Source organism: Mustela putorius, unplaced genomic scaffold (genome assembly GCF_011764305.1).
Source record: "Mustela putorius furo isolate JIRA1106 unplaced genomic scaffold, ASM1176430v1.1 tig00000196_pilon_pilon_pilon, whole genome shotgun sequence".
Classification (NCBI taxonomy): Eukaryota; Metazoa; Chordata; class Mammalia; order Carnivora; family Mustelidae; genus Mustela; species Mustela putorius.
The window spans coordinates 12,029,285-12,054,869 of NW_025421310.1; the positions used below are offsets into that span (position 1 = coordinate 12,029,285).

The following is a 25,585-nucleotide window of genomic DNA, read 5'->3' on the forward strand; positions in this document are numbered from 1 at the left end:
TGGGAGTGCAGAGGCCAAGATTATGGGCTTGCAGCCAGACCGCCTATGGTGCAGCCCAGCCTGCCACTGACTGCCCCGGGACCCCAGTTTCTTCATCTGCAAGATGGAGCTATCAGTCCCCACAAAAGGGGACTCTGGGAGGACCAGACAAAACATCCTGGGTGAAGGGCTTGAAAGAGCGTCCACGGTTAAGTGTTCTATAGCTAGTCATCGCTGATCCTCTGCTGGGGCTGCATGGAGTCAACCTTCCAGAACCAAGACCCCAAGCCTGGAGAAATCACCCGCAAGCTTTTTTGCGCAACCACGTGGGGTGTCCCGGAGCGCGCGGGGATCCAAGGATGTTAAGAACTGCGTTTTCGCGTGGGGTAGTAGATACAGAGCTAGGAAGGGGGACTGTCTCTCCCCCCACCCCACCCCGAGACCCTACATACCAGCTTGCCCGCCACCAACACTCCCAGGGCCTGCAGAGAAACTGGGAGCATCAACCTGGTCCAGCAGCGTCACTGGGCACCTGGACCTTAGCAGGGGCCTCTTGGGGGTGGGGTGGTGCTCCGGTTCCGCACTCGCCCCACCCCTTTCCCAAGCGGCCGCCAGAGGGCGCTCAGAAAACCGAGTCGGCTCCAGCCCTTGGCTTCGCACCTTCGAGGTGGTTCCCCCCCCACCTCCCCACATCACTCAGCAGAATCATCACCAAGAAGCACAGGGTCCCACACCACAGACCTGCTTTGCTCCCTCCCTCCCACTCTCACCCCCCAGCTTCCAGCCACGTTGGCCTCCTTGCTGTCCCTCAACGCTATAGACATTCTCCTGCCTCCTTCCCACCAAAATCTCCCAGTGGCTCCCTCCGTCACTTCATGTATGTCTCTGCTCACATGTCACCTCCTCAAAGAAGTCTTCCCTTCCCACCTGATCCCGGGTGCCTGAATGTGCAGTTACACAGGTTGTCCACTGCGCAAAGCACTCACTGAAGGGGTGAGAGGCGCCTGGAGTCCACCTCACATTCAGTCCTTCAAAACTCAGTGCCCAGGAGAAAGGGGAACTGCTTTCTAGTTCGCACAAAGGCGTTCTGGTTTGGGACTAGCCTCATCCATTCTTCTACCCCTTGTTATGAATTGTGTCCTCCCCCTCCCCCAAGGGGATGTGCTGATGTCCTAAACTCCTGTGCCTGTGAAGGAGATCTTATTTGGAAACAGGATCTCGGCAGATGTAAGCAAGTGAAGAGGAGAGTATATTGGAGTCCGGTAGGCTATTGTTCCACATGGTCTCTCTCTCTCTCTTTTTTTTTTTTTTAAAGATTTTATTTATTTATTTGACAGAGAGAGATCACAGTAGGAGAGAGGAAGGGAAGAGATCACAGAGAGAGGAAGGGAAGCAGGCCCCCTGCTGAGCAGAGAGCCCGATGTGGGACTCGATCCCAGGACCCTGAGATCATGACCTGAGCCGAAGGCAGCGGCTTAACCACCTGAGCCACCCAGGCGCCCCCTACATGGTCTCTTTTTAAGAAGAGACACCAGCGCCAACAAAGGATGTAGCCACAGACTAGGAACACCTGGAAAGTGGAAAGTCAAGGAAGGATCCCCCTGCAGCGTTTCTAGAGGGAACATGGTGCTCGTGGTGCCTCGATGTGGGATGTCCAGTCTCCAGAAGGGGGAAAAATAAATCTCTGTTCTTCTTCTTCTGCTTCTTCTTTTTTTTAAAGGTGTATTTATTTATTTAGAGAAGAGAGCAGGCACATGAAAAGGAGGGGTAGAAGGAGAGAGAATCTGAAGCAGATTCCCTCCTGTACGGAGTCCAAGGTGGGGCTTGATCTCATCACTCCACAAGCTGAAACCAAGAGTCGGCGGCTTAACCAATTGCGCCATCCAGGCACCCCAAATCTGTCCTTGGAGGCCACCCATTTCCAAGGGCAGCCACAGGAAACAGCCTGCTTTTCCTCCCTCCATCCCACGCTGTTCACACTCATAGGTGATCCTCATTCTTTGTGGATGCCCTATCTGTGAACTCATCTGCTTGTTAAAATTTATTTGTAACCCTCCCCAAACTCAAAGCACCTTCATGGACGTGTGCAGAGAGGCAAAAAATCTGGGTCACCCAACATGTGTGTTTCCAACTGAAGTTGAATAAAGCAACGCTCTACCTTCTGGTTTCTGCTCTCATGCCAAGAAGCGTCCTTTTCAAGGCCTGTTTCGCACTGTGGTTTCACCTTTTTGTGCTTTTGTTGGTGACTTCACTGTTTAAAATGCCCTTGTACTGAAACATTGTCCTGCGTGCCGAAGGGGGACAAAGCTGAGATGTGTCTTATATAGAACATAACTGTGCTGGGGGCACTTGGGTGGTTCGGTCTGTTAAGCCTTGGCCTTCGGCTCCAATCATGATCCAAGGTCCCAGGTTCCAGCCAAGAGTCAGGCTCCCTGCTCAGCGGGGAGTCTGCTTCTCCCTCTGCCTGCCTCTCCCCCTGCTTCTCTGACAAATTAATAAAATCTTAAAAAACACACACACACACACACACACACGTGTTAGATGAGCTTCGTTCAGGCATGAGTTATAGTCTGTTGGCCATGAGCCCAATGTGCACTAATCTAGAATATATTATTAAGGTGTCTTTACAGAAATACACACAACACAAGGTTATGTATGAAAACAACTTACAAAAATGTTGTGACTGGAGGTTTGTAGGAAGCTAGCCCTGTATTTCCTCCAGGAGCGGTATTTCAGTATTCTCCAATTCCGAGTTCACAGAGACCACAGAACCTTATAGGGGAATGCTGAGAACTCCCCATTTGGTCTCGATGTTTTCCATCTGGTTTCTCCACTAAGAAGTCAGCTCCCCTCGGGTAGGGACTTCCATCTGCCGTGTTCAGTGGCACCCATGAGCCCAGACCAGGGCCCAGCACCCCGAATATGTGTTTAACAAATAAGATGTGCAATGAACCCTCACAACCTCCGCCCCGCCCCCGCCCCTGCAGGTAGGGACCCAACCCCCAGACTTCAAACAACTCCCACCCCCTAAAGACCCAAAAGTAACTGGGCTGAGACGGAGTCAGTACAGTTTTAAAAAAAGGATCAGTTTTTAATTTACAAGAGTTCTAAATGTACAGAATTCTCCTTTAAAAAAATTGTTATACACAATAAATACAGTACAAAAAAATTTATCTTACAGTACTAGTTTTGTCTCCGAGATTTCAAAATCTGGCGCGGGTGGCTGGCGACAGGAAGAACAGAGGGAAGACTGGCTGGGGAGGGATGGCGGGGTGGGGAGGAAGACCCCGGTTTCCTGTTTTGGAGGTGCTCGGATTTCAGTCGAGGGGCCGGGAGGGTTCGAAATCTCACTCTCTCTCTCGCTCACTCGAGCACACACACAGGGACACGGGACACGGAACTGGACGCACACATGCGGATGGGACACAGGTGCCCGCGGGCACAGCCCTCCGAGGAGGGGGTCTGGGACGCTGGCTGACGCCCGCCCTTCCCTGCATTTCCTTTTACAGCCTGTGGGGGGCGGTAGGGAGAGGCTGAGCGAGGCTCACAAAGGACCCTCCAGGCTTTGAGCACCTTCGACGCCTCGATCTGTGCGGCCACACGGACAAGCCCAGTACCGGGACACGCGGGAGCAGTGGGAACGACCAGGTTACCCCCTTCCCTGGCAAACACACGTGTGTCCCCCCCCACCCCACCTTCCCCACGGAGGGGCGGAGTGTGGCAGGAAGCGGGAAGAAATAGGAAATGACACACCGGGATTACCCCCACCTTTGGCAGGGGTACATTTTACATTACAGCCTCCTCCCCTCAATCCACGACCCCCACCCAACAACCCGGCTGACGCAGGAAGTGGGGGAGGAGGCCTTTGTGACTCAAATAACTTAGGCAAGAAAAACTGTCAGGGGATCCCCGGCTCGCGTCCCCCACGAGGCTGAGGTCAGGCGCCCAGAGGCCTCCCTGCCCCCGGATGTCCGCGCGCAAACACACGCGCACAACTTGGGAGGTGTGTGTGTCGGGGGGAGACAAGGAAGCGAAGACCAGCCCGGTGTTATCTGTTCAACGTCCTGGCGCCGAGGCCACCGTTGTGACTGGAGGGCGGGTAGGCCTCTGGCCTGTGCAGGGGCGCCGGGGAGGCAGGCGAGACGGCTGTCGGGGCGGCGTGGGGATATGGGGGTGCAGGTGTCCGCCCCGGGGCCTGCTGGAGGTTCAGGATGCTGTCGATAGCGCTCTGGAGGTGTTCCGTGAGCGTGTCGTCCTGCGGGCTGTCGCTGGAGAAGCTGGCCTGGTCCACGTCGGGCGACTCGGACTTGCGCCGCTTGGCTGGGGGCGCCTCCCAGCCGGGGTCCCGGCTGCCGCTGCCCTGCCCGGCGCTGGCCGCGGGCTCCGGGGGCGCCCCCTTCAGCATGCGCTGGTACAGCTCGTCCTCCACCGCGGCCAGCTCGCGGATGAGCCCGCTGGTGGCCTCGTCCACTTTGGTGGGCAGCTGCGCGGGGCTGCTGCCCCGGGCCCTGACGCTCCCGGCCCCCTCCCCGGCCCCGCCACCCAGGGCCTCCACGTTCTCGCGGTACGTCTTCCGGAGGGGCAGCCGGGGACAGTGGGGGGCCTGGGCCACGGTGGGCTTGCGGTCAGTGGTGGCAGGCGGCGGGTGGTCCATTGTGCCGTTCATCTGGCTCGTGGCAGGGGGTGGCGCGGGCGGCCGGGGTGGGGGCTCCGCTGCCTTGAGGGCAGCAGGGGGCGGGGGCTGGTGCACGGGGTCCAGCGCGGTGTTGTGGACGACCTTGCTGAGCCCGGCTTCCTGCTTGATCTTGAGCTTGAGGCCGATGCGGCTGCGGGCCTCATAGGTCTTGATAGGAGGCCGGTTGCGGGAGGGCATGGGACCGTCCTCATCAGCATCCAAGGAGGAGGCAGCGGAGGAGGAGGAGGAGGACAGGGAGGAGGATGCCCGAGCCCAGGTCACCGAAGGGGAGCCACCCGCCCCACCGTGCCGAATCACCAGCTTGGTTGGCAGGTGCAGAGGCGGCTGGGTGGGGACCCCGGACACTGAGGATGGTGCTGGGCCGTGGCCAGGGAGCCGGTGTCCCTCGGAAGAGGCAGCGATGGGGAGGCCAAGAGAGCGCGAGGAAGACACATACTCGTCTGCAAAATGGAGGAGGGGGGCCGGGCAAAGAACAGCCACGGGGGCAGGGAAAGCATGAGACGCCTGGGGGAGCACAGCTAAGAGGAGCCCCGGCGTGATGGGCATCGACCATCTGCCAGGCCTGGGGCCAAGCCCTTGGCTCATCAGACTCTCAGGACGCTTTGCTGGGTACTGCTCTACTCAGCAATTCCCAACCCCCCGAACCTGCAAGCAGGAGCTCACGCCTCAGAAGGGCCCTTAAAACCTGCAAGCACCTCAGTCCTGACTCTAGTCCCCCGCTTTTCTGTCCCCCTGGGGGTGGTGGAATGTCCCAGCCAGGAGACAGCAGAATGGACACACAGGGATGGAGGAGAACCAACTCAGCTCTCTCCAGTCCCAGAGCCCAGAGGTCAGAGTAGACCTCTGCCACGGCAGGAAGGTGGGGGCACGGGTGTCGCCCAGTGGTGGAGAAAGGTCGGGCTCAGGTACCCGTCCTCCTGCACCCAGATCGAATTCCTCAGCGAGGCAGGAGCTGGGGACCCCTCTCCCACCCCTCCTTTCCCCTCTCCTCTCACCGGGCTTCTCCTTGGCCAGCTGTTTGTCCAAGGCAAGGGTGGTCTTCTCCTCCTGAATGAACATTCGGTCGATCATCACCATCTCCGCGGAGGGGCTCACCCTCTGAGGGGAAAGAGGGGCAGATCGGCGGGGGGAAGGAGGAAGGCGGGGAGGGCACATGGGCAACCCAGAAAGATGGGAGCGGATTCCGAGCTGTCCCTCTTGGGATCAGACTTGCACCAGCCTCCTTCCCTTCCTCCCGGAGCTTCGAGGAGCAGCCCCCGCAACCCTACCCAAATGGGCCCTGCGCAGGGCGAGGGGCGAGGGCAGGGTCTCCCAGGGAAGAAGGGGCCAGCGCCCTACCCGGGACTCCTCCAGGAGCAGGAGGCGGTATTTATTGAGCATGGCCTGGGTGCGTTTCAGCAGCTGCGTGGACACGGTCTCAAACTCCTCATCCACTGCGGAAGAATAGGAAAGGTCCCGAGGCACAGACACTGGAAAGTGTGGCTTATCCGGAGCTGAGGTCTAGCAGACGCACTGGGGTGGTGCAGCTGCTCCCCCACCCCCACCCCACGCTAGGGACCAGGGAGGGAGAGTCCTGGGGGAGTGAGGTGGACAGGGTGGAGGGCTCACCTTTGTGGTAGTCGCTGGGGGAGGGGAGTGCACCCTGGTAGACATGGTAGGGAAGGAGGCGATGCAGGGCGTCCTCAAAGGAGGGGAAGGCTGTCTTGTAGTCAGGGTGCAGGACGGAGCCCTGATGTTTGTGCAAATGTTCCAGGAAACTGGGGGGCAGGGTGGGGAGAAGTCACACACACACAGCTGGTGGTAAGGCCAGGAGAAACCAGACCCTGACCCCGACCACCCCCCGGGGCCCCAACACAGACAGCAGGGAAACGCGCTAATGTGGGCAGGACGTGCTCATTCTCTTCCATGGCCTCTGGCGACAACCCAAGGGACCAGGTGCTATCATCATCCCCACTCTGCAGATGGGGAAACTGAGGCCAGGCAGAGTGATGTTTCTCCACCCAAAACACAGAGTGGGGAGGAGGCGGAGCTGGGAGCGGGCAGAGCCGGAGGCCAGGATTTGAAACTCATCCTCCTCATGCTATACCCTCTCCCACCACCTGGGGTCAGCACGTCCTTATTCTGCCTCAAACGGGTCACCAACCCCAGGTAAGGTGGGAAGGACAAGGAACAGAGGGAGGAAAGAAGGGAGCTTGGTCCGCTGGGTGGTACAATCCAGTTCTCTCCCGGTCTGTTTTCTACCACATCGTGGGCAGTGAGTTACGTCTCTTTATTGTGTGATTCTCTCTCTCTCCCCCCAAATATGCTCATTTCCACCCTGAGCTGAAGACTGACCCGCACCACACCACTGGGGCCGGAACCCTGCCTTGTTTCCAGAACCCAGCAGGGCGCTGAGCATTTGCTAAACACTTGATGTGGAAGGAAAGCAGGAGAGGGAGAATGCAGGCAAGCACCCAACATGTACCCACTGCCCTCCCAGACCCCATCCATCCAGACACCCCTCTCTCCACCCCGCACCCAGCCAGCCAGCCAGCCAAGCACCTACCCCAGACCCCATCCATCCAGCCTGCATCCATCCATCTAGCCAAACACCTGTCAATCCGTTTATCCAAATCTACCCATTCAACCGCCCAATCACCCATCTATCCAAACACCCATCCGTCCACCCAAACACCCTTCTATCCAGCCATGCACCCTCCCCAGACCCCCTCCATCCATCTATCTAGCACCCACATTCGTCCATGCACCTTCCTGGACTCCCCTCCACATCCACTCCCCCAAACACCACCCATCTTACCACAGTCACAGGGGATCTGCACCTGTCACCCTATCGTCACTACTATCCTCACCTCACTCTCTAGAAGGGAAACTGGGGGTCTCTGAGGGAAATTATACTGCCCCAAAGCACACAGCTAACAAGAGGCGGCTCCCAGGCCTACCAGAAGGCGCAGTGGGGGGGGGGGGGGGGGGGGGCGGGGCGCACAGTGCTGCGACTCACCAGGCCTCTTTGCTAGGCTGCAGGGCCGGGGTTTTCTTCAGACTGCCCATCTTGCTCTCATACTGCGGGGCAGAGAGGTGAGTGAGAGGCAGAGCCGCAGAGAGGCCTTCCCTTGGCGCCCTGAGCCCCCTCCAACCCTGCCTGTGACCAACAGGAGAGCTGGCCCCCCTCTTCTATCCTGGGGTGGGGTCCTGGCCCCAGCTGCCGGAGGCACTGTCTGGCACACTTTGCCTGGCTCCATGGGGCTTGGCTTCCACCGGACTCTTGGTCTGGACACTGGGCAGGCTCCCTCCCTGCTCATCAGATCAAGGCCTTGGCTGATGGTCCAGCATCTGGCCCACCTGGCTGTCCAGGTTCCCTCTTTCTGCCCGACTCCACCTACCAGGCTGCTAGAGGGGATCTCACCCCGGAGGCTGCCGGCACTGGGTCCCTCTACCAGCTGTGCTCTTGTCTTTCTGCCTCCCCCTACCCACTTCCCTGCAGAAGGTCTCTGCCTCAGTTTCCCCCACACTGCTTTGTCCCCTCCATTCTGGGCCCCCCACCACGTGACTTCCCAGCCCTCCCCCCTCCCCCCGCACGGTCTAGGCTCTCACCACCTCCTTTCTCTTGCCTTTCTGGGCCAATGGTCTCCCCACGTCCCTCCTCCTCCAGCCTCAGGCTCTCCTTGCTCCTGCCCCCAATGATGGCCTCAGGGACCCAGGCGAGCCACTGCTCCTCTCATCACCCTGTGTCTTGGTGTCTGTGGGTCTCCATCTGTCTCGCTCTCTGGTATGCGCCCACCTGGGCTGTCCTAGTGTTTGACCCACTGCCCAGTTTGCTTTCTGATAGCCTTTCGGTTGGCCTGCTCCGCCCCGCTTGGCACGTCCCCAGCTCCCCTGTGACAATGCTCTGACCCTAGGTGCCCCACCCCCATGCTGGTGGCCTCTTACCTGCAGCCCGGAGGACTTCCCTGGCCCGGCGGCGGCGGCCTTGGCCACACTCAGGGTCGGGAGGCTGCTGGCAAAAGCTTTGCCCTCGGCAGGAAGCAGGGGAGGGAGGCCTGAGGGGTGGGTTTGGGGGCAGACAGGGCTCAGGGTCACTGGCACGAAGGCCCCTCCACAATGCGATCCCCAAGCCTACACCCCGCTCTCTTCTAGTCCTCTGGCCTCGGCAGTGCCGCTAGCCCTGAATTGAGTGCCCCCCTTGGATCTGAGGCGACAGCCCTTCCTCTTCCACCTTCCCTGTCCTGTGAGGTCTGGGGGAACCCCTCGGGCTCACGCACCCACAGCTCTGCCCCAGCCCATCCCCCTCCCCCTGCCCGCCCATCTTCAGGCCCCCCCACTTCTCCTGCATGGGCTACCTCTCCCCTACCTGCAGTGGCCATGGGTGCCGGGGCAGGGGGATGGCTGGGGGCGGTGGGGGTCCCAGATGGGGCCTGCCCGCTGACCAGCACAGAGGCAGTGGGGCTGGCGAGGGGCCCCAGGTTGGCGGAGGTCTGCGGGGCGGCGGGGGCCCCCCCGGCCTTGTTCTGGAGAATGATTCCGGACGGCACCTGAGGAGGGGGACAGGTGGTTGAGGGGTAGGGGGCACACACTAGGAGGGGCGGCGGCCAGGCACCAGGGCTGGGGACACAGAGACAGCTGGACAGCTGGAACGTGGGAGGGCCTCCCCACGGGACCAGGAGGGCAGGGCTGGCGGGGTAGGAGGAGGGCTGGTCCCCGCCTCCGATTACCTGGTGAAACCTCTCCAGAAGAGCCTTCGGCTGGGGCAGCGCCGGGAAGGGGGCAGTCACCATCTGGAAGGTCCGAGGAGGCGGTGGGGGGGGCACGGCGGGCTCAGGGACCAGGTGGAGGGTCGGAGGGGGCGTGGGGGACTTGTGGGGCCCCTGGCTGGGCGGGAACTGGAGCTGGAAGTCAGGGGGCGTAGGGGCTGGCAGCCTGGTGGCCGCATCCGTGGAGGCCGCGACAGAGGATGTGGAGGCGGGAGGGAGGTGGGGAGCTGGGGGCAGCGGCCCCTCAGGGGGTTGGGATGGGGGGCGCAAGGGGGGCTGGGGTGGGCCCGGGGCAGCAGGGGCTGGGGTGCTGGCAGGTGGGGGGACTCCCAGCTGGTTCTGGATAACAAAGATGCCAGGCAGAGTGGGGGGTGCCTGGGGCGGGGGGCAAGGGTGCAGGGTGGGCTCTGAGGGTGGGCGGGACAAGCTCTGGGGCTGGGAGGGAGGGCGGGAGTGGGGTCGAGAAGGGGGTCGGGAGGGAGGCCTGGCAGGATGTGGGGAGGGCAGGTGGGGGCTGTCTCCCAGAGGGGCCTGGTGAGGTAGTGACGGGGACGAGGAGGGGCCTGGGCCCTTCAGCGGAGCCGCTGCCGGGATCTGGGCAGGGGAGGGAGGTAGAGGGGAGGGGGCGGGGGTCAGAACCAACCTTGGCTCCCATTGCCCCAAGACACTGGGGACCCCAGCCACGCCCACCAGAAACCCTCCTTCTTAGTCACCCCTGTCTTGAGAGAAAGGACCCCGCCGCCATGGCTCTCCTTCCCACCTCTCGTTTCTGAACTCCCCACTTCGCCTTTCTACCTCTGCCCCCCAACCCCACCCCAGCCCCCATCTCTGCCTCACCCCTCCACCTGCCCCCGCCTCATCTCCAGACCTTTCCCTCTGCTCTCGCCCCCCTCCCCACGTGCCCCCCTCCTCCCCCACCCCCCAGATGAAGGGGGGCTCTGCAGGATTTGGGGGAGCAGCAGAGGAAGCGGTGGCGGCGGCAGGGGGCACCACACCAGCTGCCCAGCGGGGAGGCAGAGGGCTGGGGAGCACGAGCACAGCAGCGGAGGGGAAGGTGGTGGCTGGAGCGGGGGTGGGGGGGTAGCATCCCGGCCACCATCCCCATGGCGCCTGACTGTCCAGGTCCCCCCACCTCCCCCCCAAGAATGGACACCAGCACAGATGGAGCGGCTACAGAAGGCACGGGGCAGGGGTGGGGCCAGGTCCCCCTAAGTGTCCGTGACCTCTGCCTCCCTTTGCCTATGTGGCTATGGCTGCGACTGCAGGCCTCCCGGGTCCCCTGTGAGCATGCAGGTATGGGTATGTGTGTTTGTGTGTGATCAGACTCGCACAAGACATCCGGGCACTAGCCTGTGATCCGTCCCCTGTGACCTTGCTGAAAACACACCCTAGACCTGGCACCTCCGCGCTGCTCTCCCGCAGAGTCCCGACCTCAGCAGCCACAGTTGCCCCAGCGACTACCAGCCAGCTGAGTCCCTGACACAGGGTGGGTTGGGTACCTTTTGATGGTCGCCAAATCCATACCCCGGGGACAGAGGAGAAACTGAGGCCAGGGAGCCAAAATGGCTGGTCCCAAGGCTCCCTGAGTCCCAAGTCTCCCTCTCGACCTCCAAATTGTCCAAGGATGACTCAGGCTCACAGGCCCAAGGCCACCAAAGCTGCCACGCTCCAAAGCTGGGGCTCTTTACCGTGAGCCGACTCACGATACCAAGGTTACGACTTGCCTGATACTTCCAACACCCCGCCTGAGGCTGCCCTTGAATAACTCTGGCAATTCAGAACAAAAGCCCCCAAACCAATCCACCCACACGCATGCCCAAAGGCAGCCCCCTCTAAGATGAGATGGGAGGTGCCCTTGGCTCTCAGAAGGGCTGCGGAGGTTGTCGCCGGGACAGCACTCTGGTAGACCTGGTAACCCGCCTTCTAGGATCAGCAATGAGAAGCACCACGGGGCTCCTCCACTGTGGGAGCATTCAGAGTCAAGAACAGAGGAAAACAACAGGTTTCAGTAAGGGGAAAGAAGACAGCTGGCCACATCATGAAGCCCTGGGCAGCATATGGTGTGGAGAAAGAAACACACCCGAAAGTTAAGAGCAATTGGGAGAAAAACACATGACAGGATCACAGGACGACCGCTGACTTTAGGCTGTGCACAGTGGATAAGGGTATTGTCTCAGGACTGAATCGGCTGAATCTGATGATTGTGCCGTGGTCAACTAAGAGAATGTTCCTGTTTTCGAAGGTTGAGATGTTAAGGAGTAAAGGAGCAGAACGTCTGCAATTTATTCTCCAATGATTCTGAATAAAAATGTGTACGTATCGAGAGAACGGAAGAGAAAGTGAATTAGCCAGACACTGACGGTGGAAAAATCTGGGCAGCAGCCAGCTTCCAAGGCAGGATCCCCACCTCCTCATTATTCGGTCTCCCCCGCACGGTCCCCAGGTTGATTCCTGGGACCAACCGATTTCATGAAAGTGATTTGATACTACTTCCAAGATTGAGTTATAAAAAAGGTGGTAGATCATTTCCTTTGGGGAAACTGACTATGGAGCATGTTACAAGCTGCCCTTTGGAGAAGCCGGCGGAGGGAAGAGCTGAGGCATGTTTTCCAGCCCAGTCGAGCCTTCTGATGACCGCAGCCCTGGTTGAGTAGAACCTCACAAGGGATGACGAGGCAGCACCTGCCAGCTAAGCTGCTTCCAGACTCCTGATTCTTACAAGCTACATGAGAGAAGTTAATGTTTGCTGTTTAAGGTTGCTAAATTTGGGGGGAGGGTCATTTGTTACATGGCAACAGGTAACTAATATATGTGCGTATATTAGGTAACTAATATATGTGCGTAAAGAGTAAAGAACTCCTGTGAGTTCTCTGCACAGCGCTGCTGTTTGAAATTCTAAGTGTTTAAAAATAAAAACTGAAAAAAGTAAGCTCGCACTCATTAAAAGTATAGACTAATGCCCCTCTCCCCCAATCAGATCAAAATCCCAAATGATACACTGAGGGTAAACAGCTGCAATTCACAGCATACACAAAGCCCATTTTCATCATATATAAACAGTCTCCAGAAATCACTAAGAGTAACAACTGGTGAGAAAAAGTGGCCAAGGATATGATCAGACAGTGCAGTGAGAAGGAAACACAGAAGGCTTTGACAGTCCGAGAGACACTCCAGCCTCATTTGTAATATGAGTAATGCCCATTGAAAGCACCCTCTGGAACCTTCTTTACTCATTGCATTAGGAACAAACCATGTCTCATAAAGACACCCTCTTCTACCGCCTCTGAGGGTTACTGGCACAATTTGCCACAACTCCAGGACAAGGCAATTCAGCAGCAGCTGCACAAATTACAAGAAAACATTTGCTTTGATCCAGCAAACCTGCTTCCAGGAAATGATGCAACAGAAGCACGTGCATATGTAGGAAATGACGGGTCAGCAAGTTGTTTACTACAGCTGTGTGGGGAGGGACGGAGCCCGGACGTGGCTGGTGTGCATCTAAATAGCATTTATGGGGGAGAGAAGGACACCGCTCTAACAAGATCAAGGAAACTCTCCACCTGCTGACAAAGCTCGCACGCAATATGCTACCTTCTGGGCGGACAGAAATGGGAGAGAAAGGTAAACCCACTTTTACTCTAGGCTGTGCCTGCGCGAGGAACTGGAAAGATAGATGGCAGCTAAGTAACTTTTTCTGGAGGGGCAGGTGGGCTGGGAACATAGGCACAGCTTTGGGACACTTTCCCCTTTCTAAAAAAATTTTTAAAGATTTTACTTATTTATTTGACACAGAGAGAGAGAGAGAGTGTGTGTGAGAAAGAGCACAAGCAAGGGGAGAGGCAGGTAGAGGGAGAGGGAGTAGCAGGCTCCCTGCTGAGCAGAGAGCCCGATGTGGGACTCGATCCCAGGACCCGAGATCATGACCTGAGTCGAAGGCAGATGGCTTAACCAATCCCCTTACTTTAAAAAAATGCTTTTTGGAGCACCTGGGTGGCTAGTCCATGAAGTGTCCAACTCTTGATCTTGGCTCAGGTCATGATTTTAGGAGAGTCATGAGATCAAGTCCCATGTTGGGCTCCATGCTTAAGGTCCCCTCTCTCTTTCCCTCTGTCCCTCCTCCTGCTTGGGCTCTCTCTTTCTCTCTCAAAAAAACCCCAAAACTGCTTTTTGATGACTGAGTCATGTGAAGGTGATACCTAATTCTAAAAATTTTAAATGTTTTAAATGGCTGGGGAAAAAAAAAATTAGGCTAAAAGAAAACTTCAGGGGCACCTGGGTGGCTCAGTGGGTTAAGCCTCTGCTTTTGGCTCAAGTTATGATCTCAGGGTCCTGGGATCGAGCCCCACATTGGGCTCTCTGCTCAGCCAGGTGTTTGCTTCTCCCTCTTCCCCTCCCCCTGCTCATGCTCTCTCTCTCTCTCTCTCTCTCTGAAATAAAAATCTTTAAAAACAACAACAACAAAAAACTACCACACGAGGGAACTGTTCACCAGGAAATTCCAGCTGCCCAGCTAGAGCTGGCAAGATGTGTTCAGATTCATGCAGAATTCAACAGAAAGCGCAGAGGGGTGCTACCCAGCAGCCTGGCGGGGAGCAGAGTGCGTGCTGATCTGGGGCTGATGAAGCTTCTGGAAGAAGCCTGCACAGGCATAAACCCCAAGGAGGCGTGACAGGGTTCGCACTTTCCACAGACTGTCCGGGAAGCACTTATACCCTCTGAACCAGCCGTTCTGTTTTTAGAAATTTACCCACATGTACATGCAAAAGCCCGGGCACCCGAAGAGTCAGAGGAGGGTTATTTGTTGACACACACAGGAAACCACCTGGAGCGCTCTCCCTCAAGCAGGGAACCAAGTCAGTCAGTCACGGTGGGTCTGTGTAACGACAGTAAGATGGCAGCAAACTTTCCAACTCAAGCCGGTCTGGCCTGCCTGGTCTGTCATTTTGCATGATCCACAGGCTGAAAGCGGGTTTTACATTTTTAAATGCTGGGAGAGAGGGGCATCTGGGTGGCTCCATCGGTTAAGCACCCGACTCTGGATTTCAGCTCGGGGCATGATCTCAGGGTCGTGAGATTGAGCCCCGGATTGTGCTTTCCACTCAGCAGAAGTCTGCTTGAGTTTCTCTCTCTCCCTTTCCCTGGCTCTACCCCCATGTGCATTCTCTCTCCCTCTCTCTCTTTTAAATAAACAAATATATATTTTTTAATGGTGGAAAAGAAATCAAAAGACTAGATTGTGATTGGTGACAACGATATGAAATTCAAATTTCAGTGTCCATAAATAAGGTTTTATTGGTACAGGTCTGTGCTCACTGATGTGTGGTCTGGGGTGGCTTGCGTGCAAAGCCTAAAATGTTTACCCATGGCCCTTTGTAGTGTTTCTCTGGCTTCCTTTGGTTTGAGGCACTTTCAATGTGCCTGACCCTGTTCAAGCACCTTAACCTGTATTAGCTTATTTATTCCTCATGACGACGCTATAACCTAGATGCTGTTTTCCTCATCCTCATTTTCAGGGAAGAAAACTGAGGCACACAGAGGCAGGGGACTTGGCTAAGGTCACTGAGCCTCTAAGTGGCAGAGTTGGGATTTTGGAGTCCCAGTGCCTAATGACTACCCCGGACGGTGGCTTTCAAATCACATCTAGTGTCTGTGAGTAATGGCTCCTGGCATTTTGGTGGGTCACGACCAGCATTTAAGAACAGAGGGGGCGGGCACCTGGGTGGCTCAGTGGGTTAAAGCCTCTGCCTTCGGCTCAGGTCATGGTCTCAGGGTTCTGGGATCGAGCCCTACATAGGGCTCTCGCAGAGAGCCTGCTTCTTCCCTTCTCTCTCTGCCTGCCTATCTGCCTACTTGTGATCTCTGTCTGTCAAATAAATAAATAAAATCTTTAAAAAAAAAAAAAAAAAGAACAGAGGAGGGGTGCCTGGGTGGCTCAGTAGGCTAAACATCTGCCTTCAGCTCAGGTCAGGATCCTGGAGTCCCGAGATCAAGTCGTGCAATTGGGATTCCTGCTCAGCAGGAAGCCTGCTTCTCCCTCTGACCCTCCCCAGCTTGTTCTCTCTCTCTCTCATATAAATAAAATCTTTAAAAAATAATAAAAATAAGAACAGAGGAAACCAAATACAAAATATCAGCGTGCATTGCACACTGTATTATCCCATGGAAGCTGTTTTGGTGATATGCACATGTACATACGCATGCGTGCATCCCATGGGGTGCTGTCGAGTGGGATTCTCATGCAAGTCGGTGGTCCAAGAGATCTGGCCAATCAAACAAAGCGCAGTTCAAAAGAACGGGACAGTGTGCTTCTGCGTGTAAGGAGGGAGCACGTGCACACGCAGGCTGTCACGTCTGGCTGGATCCGAGCTCAGACGAGGGAGGTCTGTCATGTGCACAGGATGGCGGTGCCCCACCCAGGTGACTCCGTCTCTCAGGGACACCTGGCAATCTCCAGCGATCACCACGGCTGTCCCACCTGCAGCAGGACCGCTGCCGGCAATAAACGGTTGGAGGCTGAGGGGTGCTACCATGCTCAGGACAGCCCCCTGACAACACAGAACAACCCGGCCCCAAGTGTCCCTAGTGCCTGTGTGATAAGGACACGGTGGGGCTCCACAGGGAAATCCAAGGGGGTGGGGGTCTACAAGGGGGTGGGGAGGACCAGAAATTCCATGAACAGAAGACTCACTTTCCCTGTGTGCCCTTTGTCTGTAAACCCAAATTTTAAAACCACGTCTGGGTAACACTCTTTGAATCACAACAACAAAGCGTGTGTGTGTGTGTTTTAAGCCTACCGTAAGCCATACACAGCAGGCCTTAAGCCTCCTGAGTAGGACGGTCAGTGTTGCCTCCCTGAAAAGTCAGTCGGGGGCCCCCATCGAGGGCCAATTTCAAGAGCTGGGGATTGACGACAAAACCCATCCCTGGAGTGTGAGCCCCGAGAGGGCAGGGCTGCCTCCCCTGTACCTCTCTGCAAAAGGCTGGGTACAAAGCACGCACCAGGAGAACGGGGGCTGCATGAAGGACCCACCTCCAGTCTGGGAGCAGCTCTAGTGCATGCGCACGCACACAAGTTTGTACGTCGTTGGTATTTATGTGCATCTGTATTCTTTGTTTAATCCACTCACTCATCTGTCCACCTGTCCGTCTGTCCATCCATCCATCCATCGTTCATCTACCCTCCCCCACCCCCACCCCTCCATCCACTTGCTTCCCCAACACTCATCAAGAACTCCCCTCATGCAGCGCGGCATTGCAGGCGCGAAAGGGGCAGCAGGGTGACCACGTGTCTAGCCTGGCGCCGGCCCGCAAGGGGATGACCAGGATCAGCTCATGGGCACAGTTGACCTTTCCTCTTAAAGACCAGTAAAGAAGACAGCTTCTTTACTACTCTTACTGCAAATGCCAGGGATCTCTGCTCATCGAAACGCTGAGGACTCTGTGTAGAGCTGCTGTGAGGTTGGTGGCTCTACTCCCACGTGGCGGACAGGTAGACCAGGTCCCGGGAGCGTTTCATGCTGAGCAGAGCTGGGATTCGTGCTCAGGCCTGGCTTTCTTGAGACCTCAGCTGTTCTGGCCACTAACCATTCAGGTTTAAATCCAGGCCCTACCAGTGGGGTAACCTTGGGCAAGCTACTTAATCTCTGTGCCTCAGTTTCCTCATCTGTAAATTAAGGAGAATATCTTCCACCTGCCTGATGGGAGCTTTCAATGAGACAATGCTTGGAAAGGGTTTTGAATAGCACTTAAAACAGAAATGTTACGATGCACTTTAGTTTTTACCATGATGCACTTAGTTTTTACTGTGATGCCCTCCTCTTCATGCCTCCAATCCCTAAAGTAAGCTCCAGATTACGGCCCAAATCCTCCAGCATCCCTCCATCATTGCCGGGACCACCCTGGTCTTTGAAGCCCTGTCATCTTGACCCACGAGGGTCTCTGGACTTTTTTTTGCCCACTAAACCATTTTCCAATGAAAGCCAGAGGATCGCTGAAAATCGCTACCAGCCCATGCCATAGTCCAGCTGAAAGCCCTCCACTGGTTTGGCGACGAGGCACTGCCAACCTCTCTGATCTGGCCTCCCTCCACGCCCCTCCAGCCTACTTTCCATTCCTTGACAACCCAAGCTTGTCCTTGCCTCAGGGCCTTAACACATGCTATTGTCCCTCCCCACAATTTCTCTTCCTTGGAGCCTGGGCTTAAATACGCCCCCCCACCCCCGCAGTTCCTTCCCGTTTTCCCTAGAGTGGATTCCTCCCATGTCCCCCATGGGGACCCTGCTCCCTTCAATGCTTTCATCTCCTGGGCTCTTTCCCTACAGCTGACCCACATCTCCGAAAACACTCTCTCCCTTTGATTGCACTGCGGCATACTCAGCACGGAGCCTCACGTGTTGGGCGGACTCCTGTGAGTGTGCTTGATTTCATCAATAAATGATTTCCACCACTGATTTACCCAGTTCTACAACCCCCTGGTACAGCTGATTGTGGGAGGCTCAGGGAGGGGAAGCCGCTTGCCAGAGGGACCTCAGCCAGCACTGGACCCACTCTAGAGACGCTGCTTCCAACTTGAGTCACTCAAAGGCCAGGAGACTCCTGACCTCTTGTCCCTCCACTTCTGCTTCTTTCTCCTCCTGGAGGAGAGATGGTCTGAGGCCACCTTGGCCCCGTGTCCCTCTAGACTGTGTGAATCTGGACCAGATCCTGTTCTACCCCACAACAATAATAATGATAATAATAACAAGTATTTCTTGAGGCCTTACTCTGTGCTAGCATACGTTAACTCACTCACTCCTAATAGGCCTCTAAGAAAGTATTATTCCCATTTTCCAGATGAGGACGTCAAGGTCCAACAGTTATGGGGAATTGCTCCAGGTCAGCACAAGGCCAGACACATACTAAGTGCCCTCCTTCCCCAAAGAATCTGTTTAAGGAAACAAGAAACTGGTTGCTTAAGGTCACATGGCAAGCAACAGAACTGGACGGCGAAATCATGGCTGTTTAAAGCCAAAGCCCATGCTGCTTTCTGCCACCCTGACCTTGCTGAGGACATTCCCTCTTCTTCCTTTTACCTACCTCCTCTACCTATCCTTTCTAAAAGAGTATAAAATCCACCCCTGCAGAATAAAAGGGGCTCTCTCTAAACTATCATGTGCTTATGACTCTTATGAGACAAAGGCAAATTTTCCTAATATGTAAAGAGTTTCTACAAATCAACAAGAATAGGACCACTCACACCAAGTTTAAATTTGGCAAGGGGTATGGGCTGATGATTCCAGAGAAAACATAAACAGCTCCACATCTAAGAAAACCTGCCCCACCTCATTCACAGTAAAAGAAATGCAAATTAAAACAAAACAAGGAGCAGCTTTTCACCTTACAAGACCCGCTAACTTCAATACACCACCGAGGTTATGGAAGAACCGGCACAGGCAACAGACTACTGATCAAGGACAAACCCAGTGGTAACTCCCCAGAGAGCAATCTGCAGAGAGCAATCAACACTGCATGTGCAAATGGCCTCCGATGGACCCAGCACTTTCCTTTTCAAAAACAGTGACATATGTACAGTTATCCTCTGCGGCTTCACTCATCACAGCTAAAGACTGGAAGGGACTTAACCACCTGACAGCGGGAGTACCGTGCGGTCACACGGAAGAAGAAAGAAGGAAGTACCGTCTCCAAGATGCATCTTTCAATGATCAAAAGCACAGAGCTGCCTAGTATGTTACCACATTTGTAACAATGGGAGGGAAAGAATCGGTGCCATTCACCTTGTCCATGTGTATGTGTATGCATGTGCCCATGTGCAAGAAACCGCCCTCGGGGAAGGCAAGCAGCTGTGGTTCAGGAGAACGGGCTTTTCAGCAAGACCTCTGGTAGCTTTGGAGATAAGAGCCCTCTGAATGTCCTGCTTACCTGATATGATACGAAAATGAGAATTCTAGCAAACACCTGCCTGCCGTGTGTCCCTCTGCCTAGAGTGTGGGCTCCCCCCAGTGTGGCCTGGGTTCTAGGAGTCCATCACTGTCAGAAGACTCTCAGGAACTATCCGGGGAGCAAAGGAGCACCCTTCCCAAGCCAGCAAGACAGAGAGGCAAGGCAGGGCAGCCAGAGCGGGGAGGAGTGAGCAGGAGAAGGGGTCGCAGGGGCAAGGCTCTGTCTGAGCTGGGACAGAGGCTGCTGGGATTTGTCTACCTGGGGGGCCGGCGCTGGGGAAGCCTGGCTGTCGGGGGCCTGAGGGCCGAGGCCAGCTCCTTTGGCGATGGGGGTGCTCGGGGCTGGGTCTTGGGCGGGAGGCGGGGCGCTGACTATGACCGAGGCGGGCACGGAGAGGTGGGGGCCGTCTGCGGAGAGGGGCTGCTGGCTCCTCTCCTGAAACGGGGAGCCCGCACAGGGTCAGAAGGCCATCCTGTGGACCCGCGGCCTCCCCAGGATCCCAGCCTCCCCAAGGCTCCAGAGAGCAGAGTGGTGGGAACTGGGCTGAGGGGCACCGAGAGGCTGGGCACAGAGGGCAGGGTGGCCAGGAGCCCCGGGATCCAGGCACCAGGGAGGCCGCAACCCCAGCTCCTTTGGCCTGGGGCCCCGCCCATCTCCCAGCCTGCAGACACCCGCCCCATCTGTCTGTCTGTCTGTCCTTGTCTTGCCTGTTCTCTCTGTGATTCTTGTGCCCTCCAGCAAGAGGACGGATGATCAGTCTGTGAGCCAGTCGGGCCCCCTCTTTGCCTGTGTCAGTCCCTGTCACCCTTTGGCTTCCCCAAAGGGGACGCACGTACTGGGCACAGGGGTGCCACCTCGGAGATGCTCTTCAGACCCTGCCAGACCCTCCCCAGTTGCTGCCTCCACCACACATAGTTTCAGCTCCAGCTCTGGCCCCTCTCTGCAGCACACCCCCGTCCCCTGCCCGCCCCCACGCCAATGTCCCTGCCAGCCCATCCCCAGTTACCTGGGGCAGGAACATCTGCAGGGAGTCCTGAGTGAGGATGGCCGTGGTGGCGGCAGAGGGCGGCTGTCCCAGGACGATCTTCTCTGGGCTGGACGCCAGGCCTGGGCTGGGCTGGGGGGTGGTGGCCTGAGGCGGGGCGGCGGCCTGAGGGGTAGGGGCCTGCGGGGGCGGTGGCGGCGGCTGCTGCTGCTGCTGCTGCTGCTGCGCTGGTGGCTGCTGGAGGCCCAAAGGCAGAGGGGTGCTGACCGCCGGGGGTGCCTGGGGGGCTGTCTGCACCGCAAGAACAGGTGTGGCCTCCCCCGTGGCGGCAGGGGTGGCCGGCTGTACCAGCCCGTCGGGGGTGTTGAGCATGGCCACGGCACTGGGGGGCAGAGTGACGCCCTGGAGGACAGTCGTGGCGGCAGGGCCGGTGGGGGCCGGCTGGCTCTGCGTGGGCAGACTGCCCGCGGCCAGCGACACAGGCATCTGGAAGAGTGCTGGCTGGCCCACCTGGATGGGGGCAGCCGAGAGGATGTGGGCGGCACTGTGGGCCCCGGAGTGGGGGGCCAGCACGGGGCCCAGGCTCAGTGGCCCCGCCAGGTTCTGGTTGGTGAGAATGGGGTTTGCGATGAGCTGTCCGCCCGCGTGTGGGGCCGCGGCTGCCAGGATCTGCCCGCCAACGTTGGTGGGCAAGGCCGAGAGCGTCTGGGGGAGCTGGACGGCAGGCGCACCCGGCAGCAGGAACTGGTTCTGGCCCGGCAGCATGTGCTGCGCGGGGATGACGATGCTGCTGCCTTGATTCAAGAGGTGGACGCTCATGGGCTTGCTCAGGGCCCCGGGGGGCTGGGGCGGGGCGGCCCCGGTGGTGGTGGCAGGAGGCTGCTTGAAGACATTTGCCTGCAGCGCGGGTGCGGGGAAGCCCGACAGCACCACGTTCTGGCCGGCCTTTCCTGCTGCCATAAAAGTCAGGTTCTGGGGGGCCTTGGGCTGCTGTGGGAGGCCCCCCGCCTCGCCCTGGATGGTGAGCGTGGTGCCCGCTGGAGCGAAGGGCTTGGGTGTCAGCTGGTAGAGCTTGGGGGGCAGCACGCCAGCGGGCTTCGGCTGGATGGGTGTGGGCGTGCGATGCAGGATCACGTTGGGCGCTGGGACCAGCGGTGATGTGCCAAGGCCAGGGGCCACCGCCAGCGGTTGCCCCGAGGGCGCCCCGCCGGCCGCCGCCGTGGCTGCCCCTGCCCCTCCAAACACCGAGTTCCCGTTGAGCGTGGTGGCCACAGCTGTGGGGAGATTCTTCTGGATGACTAGGCCAGCCCCCTGGGGCGAGACGCCGGCAGACGCCAAGGTCACGGGCTCTGATGGGCCGGCTGCCGAGGCCAGATAGCCGCTGACAGGCACCTGCTTGGCGAGGAGTTGGGAAGTGGGCGGGTTGAGTGCCATGACAGGCTGGCCCACCACCTGGATGGGGGCCAGGCCAAGCGTGGCCGCCGTGGCGCCCCCGGGGCTGCCGTTGGGCAGACCCTGGAGGCCTGGGATGGGCTGCAGGGTCACGTTGCCCAGGCCCACGGGCTGCAGGAAGGGCTGGACACTCAAGGCCTTGTTGACCACATCCTGGGGTGGCACCAGGGCCTGGTGGGTCAGCACGGTGGGCGGGGCCTGCAGTCCCAATAGGTCCGGGCCGCCCGGGAACAGGGCCTGGGGCCCAGCGGCCACGGCAGCAGCCCCTCCAGCACCGGCCGGGCCGGCTCCACCATCCGCAGGCTGGAGGGTAGGCAGCTGGAAGGGACCCAGGTCCAGCTCGGCCTCAGCCTCAAGTGTCTGCTCAGTGATGTTGGCCTCTTGGAGGCTCTGCTGGAGGATGTCACAGGGCTGGTCGGCGCCGCCACCGCCCCCGCCACCGCCCCCTGCGGCCGGTGACCCCAGGATCGCATCCTCCAGGAAATCTAGGTCCACGCTGGGGGCCGGCTGCGTGGGCTCTGGGCTCAAGTGGTGGCCAGAAGCTTCTTGCACGTGGAGCTGGAGGCCGGGTAAGATGGGAAGGGAAGAGCGGAGGTTAGCGAGGGGCTGGCTCCGGGCACGGCTGAACCGACAGGACCTGCACTGCCCGAGCAGTACGGGCAGAGAGAATATTCCATCTGGAAGGGGCTGGACCTAGGTTCAAATCCCAGCTCCGCTGAGCCATACAACCTGGGCTCAGTCTGGCCTGTCGCCCTGTCTATACACATCCGTAGGACGGAATAAAGCCCATCCTTTAAAAAGCCAGAAGGGCCCATAATACTTAATCTGCAATTCCAAAGCAATTTGAGACTTGCAAATGTCAAATTTCAAAGCAATCTGAAAACTGCCAATGTCTTCCTAACTCTTCCAGAGTAAAACCTGACCAAAAGTGACGTAGTGCTCTTGGGGAAGGCTATGCTTTGTCCACATGACGGGACTCTTTTGGACCATGGGAAGGTGAGCGAGTGTGCTATGTGACACTCTGCATCACCTTCCTGGCATCTGGAAAATTCTGAATTCTGAAATGCGCCTGGCCCCAAGGGTTTCGGGTAAGAGACCACGGCTGTGTTAATGGCAGCCGCAGCTATCCCCATGAACTTGGTTTTGTGTGGGAGGCGCTGAGCTGGACCCGTCTTCAGGACCCCCACACTGCCCCAGATCGCGATCCAGGAGGAGCACAATCGATACGCGTGTGACCATTTGAGCAAATACCGCACGAGCGATAATTAATGCTTAGAGCACAGAACCCTCGCTGCTATTCGACCAGAGAACAGATCAAAACTTGGGAGTTTAAAAGGATGGGAGGTCAATCCCATGGAGGGCTGACCGCGGTACTTGACAGCCGCAGGTGTGCGAGAAACCCTCACCTAACATGACGATTATGCCTTCCATGTTGCCGTTGTCAGTAGCCAGCTCAGCGAGGCGGGCACTACCCCGTCCTCCTTTCCCAGACGGAAGGAGGGGGTGCTTGGGAGGAGGGGGTCCCTACGCAGTCCCCAACCCAGAACCAGGCGGTTCTGAGTTCTTCACCGCTAAATGGCCACAACCAAACCCACCTCCCAGGACGGGCGTGACATTTGCTGACCTCACATCAGGGAGAACCTGACCAAGGACTTTACAGGTGTTCATACTGTGAAAAATAAACTGTTCCGCATATATTTTTAGAGTTGTGGGCACTAAATAAAAAACACTGAAAGGGACTTGGCGGCACATAGTAAGTGTTCAGTGAATCCTAGTTACGGTGACCATGAGGGAGGGGGGAGAAGAGCTGGGGGGGCGGGGAGGTGGGAGAAAGGAGGTGGGGGGAGAGAAGGAAGAAGCAGCAGAAGGGAAGGCAGAGGGGGAAGGACAAGAGGCACAGGCAGGCATAGAGTAGGTGCTCAGTTAATGTCCACTGCTGTCCCCACTCTGGGCTCGGTCATCACCCCCGCCCCCACCTTGGTTTTCCAGATGGAGACGGAGGTCTGCATTACTTGATCCCCTTCCCCTAGGTCACACCCCACCGTGGCTAAGCAAGGACAGGCCCCCAGGCCCCCATACTCTCTGCTCCCGAGAACAGTGTCCCCCGGTGAGCCCCAGAGCTGGCACCTGCCCAACTCCCAGGACCCTCACCTCTTCTTGTGGGCAGAGCCAGACCATCCCACTGTGGCTCCCCTCTTGCCCCACACTGCTGTCAGTGACTGACCCCCCCATACCCCAACCCTCCACCTGGCAACATGCCCCAGGGGGACAATCATGGGTCCGTCCCTCTCACCATTAGGACCTCCCTCCCTCCCTCCTGCCACCACCAGGGGCAACTTGAGCCATGACCAAGAGCCTGGGGCCCTCCCAGAACCCCTGGGCCACTTACCCCAGGACCTTCATAGAAGGCACTTTGGGCTTCCCCGGGGTTATCCAGGAGGTCATCACCATCGAGCTGCAACAAGACCCGCCCCCACCCAAGGTCAACAGTCAGCCAGGCAGCCCGCAGGCCTTGCTCTAGAACAAAAACCAATTTAAAGTTACACTGCACCAAAGGAAAAAGACGGGGTCGGGGTGGGGGACAAAGAGTACGGGACATTGCCCCTCTGGAACAGAGGCCCCAAAGAATGGGGCTCAGCAGCATGTTCGAAACCCAAGAATCTTGCCTTCATGCCTTTGCCCAAGCCATGCCCTGTCTTCCCCCTTCATCTCTCCAGCAGAAGGTCTGTCAGGACCTGTCACTGTCACCGCCTCCTCCCAATAGCTACCTTTCCCCCCGACAAAGTCACTCCTTCCTCTGGGCGGCCCAAGTCACCGGCATGCCCCACCGTCCGGGCACCCAACATGCCACGCCACACTCATCTCCAGGAGGGCAGGGACCGGGCTGATTCCCAGGGACGTCTCTAGTGCCAGAACAGGGCCTGGCATCCACATGGATGCCTGCTGAATGTCTGTCTGTAGCAGAGCCTCCCTGGTTTCTCTCTACGTGGACGTCTCCCCAGAACCCGAGCCGGGCACAGCCAACAGCTTTCCTTGGGGAGCCTGCCCCAAACTCCCCACCTCTGGGGACCCAACTCACTCTGCAGCTCAGGCCCAAATCCAGGGGCCAACCTGCCACTCTCCTCCTTGACATCTCCACCACCAGCACATCTATCTGACTCTGCCCCTGGAGAGACCCCAGAGCCAGCGCCTGCCACCCCCTCCATGGCCTGCCCTCACCAGCCTCAGCCCACTGCACTTGCCCCCACTCCAAAAATCATCGACCACTTCTCCTTCTAAGATTCCGTTCACTTCCCGGGGAGTGTAGGCTGGCTTGGTGACCCACTTCTAGTGAGTACAAGGTGACAAAAGGGATGGTGTGTGACTTCAGAGACGAGATCATAAGAGGCACTGAGCTTCCTCCTGGCTCTCTCCTTTGGGTCCCTCACTCTGGAGGAAGCTGCCTGCCCTGTCATGAGGATGTTTGAGGATCCTGTGGAGAGGCCGCTGTGGTGAGGCCCCGAGGCCTTCAGCCCACAGCCGAGGGAAAGGACCATCGGAGAAGCATGGCCTCTGGCCCCATATGAGCCTTCAGATGATGGTGGCCCCAGACAACATCCTGACTGCAACCTCAGGACAGACCCCAAGCCAGAGGGACCCAGCTGAACCACTCCCTGAGCCCCGACCCTCAAAACTGGGAGAGCGCCAACAAGTTGTTATATGTCACTAAGTGCTGGGATAATTTGTTACGCGGCCCCAGATAACCAATACACCTCCTTGTGGCTCAGCACTTCCGCTCCACCCCAC

At 57.7% G+C, this 25,585-nt stretch overlaps 1 protein-coding gene and 1 long non-coding RNA gene across 5 annotated transcripts in view; one reads left to right on the plus strand and one right to left on the minus strand.

Annotated features, from left to right (window-relative positions):
- Positions 1–3,044: 3,044 nt before the first annotated feature.
- The window catches only part of BICRA (BRD4 interacting chromatin remodeling complex associated protein), a 75,967-nt gene continuing 53,426 nt past the window's right edge, over positions 3,045–25,585 (minus strand). For 3 of the 4 annotated variants that reach the window (XM_045077098.1, XM_045077097.1, XM_045077099.1), the window contains 11 exons: positions 24,189–24,254; positions 20,369–22,357; positions 19,621–19,797; positions 9,385–10,017; positions 9,024–9,204; positions 8,603–8,712; positions 7,674–7,735; positions 6,284–6,432; positions 6,014–6,108; positions 5,671–5,773; positions 3,045–5,115 (listed from right to left, as the gene is read on the minus strand). In XM_045077098.1, coding sequence (XP_044933033.1) covers positions 4,028–5,115; positions 5,671–5,773; positions 6,014–6,108; positions 6,284–6,432; positions 7,674–7,735; positions 8,603–8,712; positions 9,024–9,204; positions 9,385–10,017; positions 19,621–19,797; positions 20,369–22,357; positions 24,189–24,254 — 4,653 coding nt within the window. In that variant the 3' untranslated portion in view covers positions 3,045–4,027. The remainder of the gene's footprint in view (positions 5,116–5,670; positions 5,774–6,013; positions 6,109–6,283; positions 6,433–7,673; positions 7,736–8,602; positions 8,713–9,023; positions 9,205–9,384; positions 10,018–19,620; positions 19,798–20,368; positions 22,358–24,188; positions 24,255–25,585) is intronic. The other variant, XM_045077100.1, reaches the window with a different exon arrangement.
- Positions 12,697–19,374, plus strand: LOC123391177. The gene is made up of 3 exons (XR_006605817.1): positions 12,697–13,044; positions 14,937–15,072; positions 18,256–19,374. It is a non-coding gene; the product is annotated as an uncharacterized LOC123391177 (long non-coding RNA).